Source organism: Rhincodon typus, unplaced genomic scaffold (genome assembly GCF_021869965.1).
Source record: "Rhincodon typus isolate 14 unplaced genomic scaffold, sRhiTyp1.1 hic_rhity00001125, whole genome shotgun sequence".
NCBI lineage: Eukaryota > Metazoa > Chordata > Chondrichthyes > Orectolobiformes > Rhincodontidae > Rhincodon > Rhincodon typus.
Window position 1 is genome coordinate 23,334 of NW_025966763.1, and position 8,696 is coordinate 32,029.

At 39.8% G+C, this 8,696-nt stretch overlaps 1 protein-coding gene across 1 annotated transcript in view; it reads right to left on the reverse strand.

The window, feature by feature from the left end:
• LOC109931009 (ubiquitin-conjugating enzyme E2 R2) overlaps positions 1-4,238 on the reverse strand; it is a 7,550-nt gene extending 3,312 nt beyond the window's left edge. Inside the window, exons 1-2 of the mRNA XM_048592379.1 lie at positions 4,213-4,238; positions 2,547-2,681 (exon numbers count right to left, since the gene is read on the reverse strand). Of these exons, the coding sequence (XP_048448336.1) occupies positions 2,547-2,681; positions 4,213-4,238 (161 nt within the window). The remainder of the gene's footprint in view (positions 1-2,546; positions 2,682-4,212) is intronic.
• Positions 4,239-8,696: the final 4,458 nt, after the last annotated feature.

Genomic DNA, 8,696 nt, shown 5'->3' on the forward strand with positions numbered 1-8,696 from the left:
TGTTCATCCAGCTCTACACCTTGTTATCTCAGATTCTCCGGCATCTGCACTTCCTACTATCTCTTGCTTCTTAGAAACTTCATTCTAAAATATGGCAAGGTTTCAAAGTGTACTGGCTACATCAAAGTCGATGTGATCACCATTTTACTTGATCTCTCCAGACAGCTTGCAGGATATACCCTACTGGCAAGAAGTTTCCTCCATCATGCAGGCCAAGAAAGTCACTGTTTCTGCATTCTCCAACCACCAATTCCATCCCTCTCCCCGGCAACCATCCGAGGCTGAACCGGACTGTTTGCAACCATGGTAAAGTATTTGACCCAGAGATGAGTTTGTGACTACAAATCTGCACCATCATGAAAACTGCCTATTTCCACCACCGTAACATCACTGGCTCTGTTCCTGGCAGAACCCATTTGCTGCTAAAACACTCTTTACCATCTATGGATTTGACTATTCTTGTGCGCGCTCAGTTGGTCACGCCAATAATTTACTCTCCACCATTGATGTGGCTCTGTGGAGTAGAAGAATCTCATTTGCATGTGACATTCTTGTAATGATAGCAGACATGTCAGGCAATGAGACCTGTGACTGATATTTATGTCAGCAGCATAACTGGCTAATGCAGCTTGAGAGAAATAATCTATCCAGCACTTAATACAACTATATCCAGCATTTAATACAGCTACAGTGAGGCTTCTACCAGAGTGATCATAGGGGTATCTAATTTGAATATATTTTTATCATTAAACTCACAAGATACTAACTTTAAGGATTTAGGGTAAACTTTTTTAAAAAAGCCCCAGCACTCCTCCAACTCTGAAAGCAAAGAAAGCACGTGTGCTCACTGACAGACTGGGTCGTGGCTAAACAATGCCACCTTTCACCTCACTACCCCCTTTTTGACCTCAAGAACAGTTAAGAGCTAACCATATTGCTATGAGCCTGGACAAAACAAAGTATGAGGGCAGGTTTCTTTCCCTAAGGAGAATTGGGAATCAGATGTACTTTTACGACAATCAATGGAAACTTTACAGTCTCATTAGTGAGACTTGCTTTCAATTCCAGATTTTTAAAAATCATTTCAGTTCCAATAGCTGCCATGGTGGGATATGACCCTGCGCACACACATTTGTAATGCTGATAGAGTAACATAACCACAATGTCATCATCACTCACAATTTTTAAACTCTAATTTTATATTGCTGTCCTATCCGTGGCTCCTTCAATTTTGGCTATTTCAGTACACCTGATTTTAATCTCCATCATTGATAGTAACCATGCCATCAGCTGCCAAGGCCCTTGGGTCAGAGATTCTCTCAAAACTTTATGTCACCAACTTCCCCTTTAAGATTCTTAAAAACTATCAAATACCCAATAATAGCTCCTTACATGACTCTGTCAAATTTTGTTTGATAATGCCCCTGTGAAGCTCTTCAGTATATTTTACCATGTTAAAGGCAGTAGGAGATTACAGATCATATTGCTCTTGCTGTTGTTGAGGGACAGCGAGAGAGATATGGCCAGGTAGAATCAAAGAACGGAGCATTTGGTATTTTCTGTGTTCGAATACAATTTGAATGGGTGTTTTCCAAACCAAAAAAAGATATCTGAACACAGGAGTGCATAAAGAAGGCTTCTTTAACTGCACTCCTGTGTACAATGTTTAAAATACATATCTTATTATACCAAAAGTGAAATTCTGTCTGGTTAATTTCTGATGTTACTTAATATGCTGTTATTGGTCAGCTAGGAAGGAGAGTTGTGTGTAGAGTTCCTCCCTATGTGGTATGAATCAGAAAAGTGGTATGAACAATACTCTACAACTACACCCATAAATGGAGTGGGTGCAGGAGCAAAAAGGATCCAGTTTCTTCAAAGCTGAATCGATGCAACTTTTTTTTTTGGATTTTACAACATTTATTTATAACCTAGTTTTACAGGCACCAATATTAATTGACTTGTACAAGATACAATGCATTATGATATTAATATGAATTTTCCCAGAGAATATATTTGGCAGGGAAGCTTTTAACACATTGCTAAATACAATGCAGTGATTCGACTTAAATATATAACAAGCATTTTGTTTCCAAGCTGGCAAAAGCAGGCCCACATAAACAAAGGCTAACTGAGGGATAATATTAAGTGTGCAGGTATTTCCCATTTTTAGTTTACAGGGCAATTCATTGTATTTAAGTGAACATAATCGAATAATACTTGCGCATGTATTTATTTTCATTCAAGTCTGTTTCGTCAAGCAATACAAGTATCATACTTACAGACTCAAAAGTAACCATACTATACAAATACATTCCTAGTTATGCCCAACTTTAGGATGGTTGAATATTCAAATCTGAACTGCAAAACTTTCCAAAAACTGCATTATGGATAAATGATCACAAGGATGATAGATGATTCAATTATGCATTAAACAGGCGTTTGTGTGGTTTGGAGAAGAATTCACAAGCAGATAGTGGAGCAAGGAGACAAGCAGCTGAGAGAAGTTCAACTTTATATTCATTTTTAAAATCTAAGTGTCTTACCTGATGATTTCAGCATATTCTTTATCTTTCCCTTTGCTATCTCTCCATTTTCTGAACATGACTGAGGCATCCACATTTGCTGGTGAAAATGTGTTTGGTTCATTCAATAAGGAGATGACACTTAAAAGTATAGTCCTGGATGAATGAGGTTAGAACAAAACAATTTTAATTACTTCGTCACTAAATTTTGCAGTTTAAAACTATTTAAAAAGTTAAAGGACTACACCTTGCATGTTTTAACTCAAGCAATTATAGAACATTATCTCAATTTTAAGATCTCGAAAATGGACATCTGAAAGTAGCAGGAGAAATTACACTTCAGCATTGAGTGCAGATGTTCTCAAATGTCGCACAGAGAATCAACTATAAATTAATTGATTTTCAGCTTGTCTTCATTTTAAAATTTAATCTTATCTAATTGCTTGTCTCTAAAGTTGTTGGGTACGTTCTTGAAAAGACAGCAAGCATGTCAGGTAATAGGATCTCCATCTAATATTTTTAATCAGCAACATGACAGGCTAATGCAGCTTCAGAAATTCTAGTCCTGAATTGAGAAGTCGACAGCAATATTTCTGAGAGTCACCACATGGGTATCCAATCTATAGGTGTCTATTATTAAAACTGCAGGATATCATAAAATGATTACAAATTCATGGCATAGATTTAGGAGCAGACTTAAAGACAAACTACCCTGTCGAACAAAGTAAATTATGGCTAATGATCAAAGTTTGTCCACGATGTGCAGAATCAATAAAGAAGGACTTGCATTTATATTTTGCCTTTCACAACTTCAATACATACTAAAATCAAATAAGCACTTTGAAGGGCAAGAGGGGGAATGCGGCAACCAATATACATGCAGTCAAGTCACACAAATAGCATCATGATAATGACCAAATAGTCTGATTTTAGGCTACGGCTAGGAATAAATGTGTCACAGTCCTGCTTGCTTTTAATAATTCTTAGGATCTTGTACATCTATCCAAGCGTGCAAACTAGAATTTAGTTGAGCATCCTATCCAAAATTCAGCACTTCCTCGGGATTACACTGGTCAAACAGCCGTGGTTGTGCATTCAAGTCACTGGGTCAGAGGTTGAAAGTTCAAATCCAACTTCAAAGGCAAGAGTGATATTGTACAACTAAGGTTAGCACCAACAGGCTTGAAAGACCAAATGGTATTGCAACAGATTTGATGATTAATAACACAGGTAGACATTAACACATTTGATAAGACAAATTAAACTGAGTCAACTACCACCTCATCTGTCAACTCTCAACCATCAGCAAAATGATGGAAGATATTAATGGCAGTGCTATCAAGCAACATTTACTCAGCAAAAGGCTGGTCACTGATACTCTTGACCTCATTAAAAATTTTGGTCTAAAAACAGACAAAAGGGCTGAGTTTCAAGGAGAATGATTGCCCATGACATTAAACAGTATGGAATCAAGGAACCCCAGCAAACCAGAAATAAATGGAAATCCAGGAAAACTCCCATTGTCCAGAGTTATATCCAGCAAAAGGAAGATGATTGTGGTTGCCGGAGATCAATCATTTCAGCTCCTTGATTTTGTTACAGAATTCCTCAGGGTAGTGTCCTAGACTAACCATATTCAATTACTTCATCAGTGGTGGTCTGCAAGGATGCATTCTCAGCCGCCTACCGTACTCCCTGCACACTTATAGCCATGTTCCGTACAAACGCAATCTACAAGTTTGCTGACAACACCACCGTTGTAAGCTGCATATCAAACAACGAGTCAGAATACAGGAAGGAGGTAGAGAGCTTGGTGTCATGGTACAATGATAACAATCTCTCTCTCTCTGTCTCTCAATGTCAGCAAAACAAAACAACTGATCATTCACTTCTGGAAGAAAGGAGGAGGACATGACCCTATCTACATCAACGGAGCTGAGGTGGAGAGGGTCGAGAGTATCAAGTTCCTGGGAGTGAAGATAACCAACAATCTGTCCTAGATCTCTCACATAGATGTAATGGTGAGGAGGCACAACAACGGCTCTTCCTCAGGCCGCTTAGGAAATTCTGCGTGTCATTAAGGACCCTCACCAATTTTTACAGATGTACCATAGAAAGAATTCTATCTGGGTGCATAACTGTCTGCCCAGGACCATTAAGAAACTACAGAAAGTTGTGTACAAGGCCCAGACCATCACACAAGCCAACCTCCTATCCGTGGACTTCATCTACACTTCTCGTTGCCGTGGAAAAGCAGCCAACAGGAAAGACTCCTCTCACACCCATGACTCTCTTCCAACCTCTTCTGTTAGGCAGAAAATGCAGAAGCTTGAACGCATGCATCAACAGATTCATGAACAGCTTCTTCCCAGCTGTTATCAGACTGCTGAACGGACCTCTCTGATTTCAATCTAATGTTAATCTTGCTTTGTGCACGTCCTCTGCAGCCGTCCTCTGCTTGTATGCCTCACTCTGTCTAACCACTCAATGATCTGTATGTCCTTGTTTGCTATGATCTGCCTGTACCATTTGCAAAACAAAACTTTTTACTAAGCTACATGTGACAACAGTAAATCAAATCAGTGACTTTCACTCCTTCATAATGTCCGAGGAGAACAAGATAGGACACCCTCAAAACTGACCCCAATGGTTCCTAAGCAGACTTTTTGAATAAGCAATCCCAGACTCTGCAAATAATCAATTCTTACCACTGGTCTGCAGCTTAAACAAAAGGCTCAGCAATCTTAACACTAAAGTAACTTTAGTACAGCAAAATTAAATAAGTGATCTCATTGGTCTACGTTTTAAACCCCAGAACCTTGGTTTTCATCTCCATTGATACAAACAAACAAACACATTTAAGGGATAAATAAAATAATAAAACTGGCCAGATTACTTAATGGTTTAATGCCTTGTTCCACAGGCATAGATGATTTTCTGAAGATGCTGATCAAGGTCACATTTTCAGTTCTCTCAGATAAAGGCAGTAACACTTATAAGATAACAAGGTGTAGAGCTGGATGAACACAGGAGGTCAAGCAGCATCAGAGGAGCAGGAAAGCTGACTTTTCGGGTCTGAAGAAGGGTCCAGACCCGAAACGTCAGCTTTCCTGCTCGGCCTGTGTTCATCCAGCTCTACACCTTGTTCTCTCAGATTCTCCAGCATCAGCAGTTCCTACTATCTGAATCAGTAACACTTATAACTTAGTCTTCTATTCTCTGAACTTCCAGGAGATGATAAGGTAGGTTAGACAGGGAGCTCATAAATCTTCACGCTATAGGATCAACAGCATGATTCCTTCTCACAGAAAACAGTCCAAAACCCAATTCAAACTTGGACCACTCCCTGACAGGCTGACCATCTCCTCCACAAGGTCCCAGTTACCATTAAATATCTGCCATTTGTTTGAGGTCTTTTCGAACTGGCTGGCACCAATTCCCAGGTACTGACTTTGTTAATAAACAAACTTTTGCTATCTGCTTAAACATTATGCTCTTCCTCTGTGACGAACCATCTGCACTACTTTTTGATCAGGAACTGACCTGTCCTCACTAATAAACAAACTTATTTGGTCCATTTTCCTTTCAACAGTAGAGATTTTATCTTTAGCTCATAATGTTGATCTTGGTTTGTGCACATCCTGTGCAGCCATAACCTTATATGCCTCACTCTGTCTAACCACTCTATGATCTTTTTGCCAAACAAAATTTTTCACCGTAAAATTGATAAAACAACAAAATAAAAATAATGAAATATCGGGAATGGCTCTAACACAGCCAAGTCACTGAAGGCTACTGCGTAGGTGTAGGTGTAGCTATTAGGAAGGTTAATGGAATGTTAGCCTTGATTGCAAGATGATTTGAGTCCCGGAGTAGTGAACATTTGCTTCAATTATGTAGGAGCTTGGTTTGACCACATCTGGAGTATTTTGTACAGTTTTGGTCTCTATCCTAGGAAAAATATTATTGCAGTCGAGGGAGTGGAATGAAGGTTCACCAGACTGTTTCCTGGAATGGTGGGACCATGCTATTAAGAGATATTGTGCACACTGGGCCTGTATTCTCTAGAATTTTGAAAAATGAGAGATCTCATTGAAACTTATAAAATACATAAAGGGATAGACAGGGTAGATTGCAAGTAAGATGTTTCCCCTGTTGGGGAGTGCATAACCATGGGACACAATTTAAAAATAAGGGGGATGCAAATCTAAATTAATAATCAAGAACCTACTGACCCCTGTCTTAAATATACTCAATTACTTCTGCAGCCTTCTGTGGCAATGAGTTCCACATATTCACCACCATCTGGCTGAAGAAATTCCTCCTCATCGTAGTTCTAAAGGGTGGTCTGTTCACTCTGAGGTGGTGCCCTTGGTTTCTAATCTCTTCAAGGAGTGGAAACATCATCTTCACTTCCACTCTATCTAGGCCCCTCAGTATTTCTAAAACAAACTAACTTGATTGAATTTTTCAAGGAGATGACAAAGGTGATCAATGAGGGTAGAGCAGTGGATGTTGTCTACAAGGATTTGAGGAAGGCTTTTGACAAAGTCCCTTATGGTAGGCTCATCCAGAAGATTAAGATCCATGGGATCTGCAGTGACTTGGCCACCTGGATTCAGAATTGGCTTGCCCATAAATGGCAGAGGGTAGAGGTGGAAGGGTGTTTTTCTGGCCGGAGGTCCGTGACTAGTGGTGATCGGAAGGGATCCGTACTGGGTCATCCGCTGTTTGTGATTTATATAAATGACTTGGATGAAAATGTAGATGGGTGGGTTAGTAAGTTTGCAGACGATGCAAAGATCAGTGGAGTTGTGAATAGTGCAGGAGATTGTCAAAGGACACAGCGCAATATAGATCAGATGCAGATACTAGGGTGGAGAAGTGGCAGATGGAGTTTAATCTGGTTAAGTACAAGGTACTGCACTTTCGGAGATCAAATGTTAAGGAAAAGTATACAGTTAATGGCAGGACCCTGAACAGTCCTGAGGTAGAGGGATCTTGGGGTTCAAGTCCATAGCTCCCTGAAAGAGGCCATGCAAGTAGATAGGGCGGTGAAGGCGACATATGGCTTGCTTGCCTTTATTGATTGGGTACTGAGTACAAGGGTCAGGATGTCATGTGGCAGCTTTATAAGACTTTGGTTAGGCCACGCTTAAAGTATTACATTCAATTCTGGTCGCCACATTACAGGAAGGACGTGGAGGTTTTGGAGCGGGTGCAAAAGATGCTGCCTCGATTAGATGGTACGAGCTATAAGGAGAGGCTAGAAAAACTTAGGGGAAAGAGTGAAGTCTCCCTCATCCTATCCTACATGCACGAATTTAAGCAGTATCAACCTATTCCCTAACACTACCACTTTAAAAGTCCCCATTGCCTTATCAGACTACAGGGCTGTTCACTCATTAAAGAAAAAGTGTGATGGTGGTGATCACACCTCAGGCAAGGGAACAGGTTGAGGAGAGTCCCTCATGATAACCTTAACTGGTTGGCATCACTCTGCACCCGGACATGGTGCTAAATGACCCCAACCACTTTACCAGTATTCAAATACTGAAAAATTATCCTTTGGTATTAGATCTTTAAGGTCAACATAGCTGATACTTCCCAGTTCTTACCAGTGAACTATGAAGTCTTCCTACATGAATACTAACAAAACTAAATACTTTCTCAGCTTCTCAATATCCTGAAGACCTCTAATCAAACACTCCTGGTCTAGCAGCTACAGAAACTAAACTTTTCCTCTGACGTAACTCTGCTTTCCCTCAAACATTCTATTATTTTTGAGGATAGGATCTTTATTTGCTTCTAACTCCAGTCACGTCTCCTGTAAACTGCCCAAAGTGTTTTCCAAGCTAAAAACCAATCCTTGATTATCCCCAAAAGTAAGCTTTCAAACCTATACTCCCTGTCATAAACCAGCACAGTACAAATAATCTTCCATTAACAGTCCAGGGGGTTCTGCTCTCTGACACAGACTGGATAAGGCCACGGTTCTAGCTTGATTGACCTAATTATATTTTTAAACCTTTCAGGAAAGTAACTAATCCCAATTGGCACTTGCAAAAATCCAAAGTTGCAAAATTATATTAATATGAACATAAAAACAAATAAATCCGATGCATTCTGAGTCCTGATTAATCACCAAGTCATTACACACGTACAGCAAAT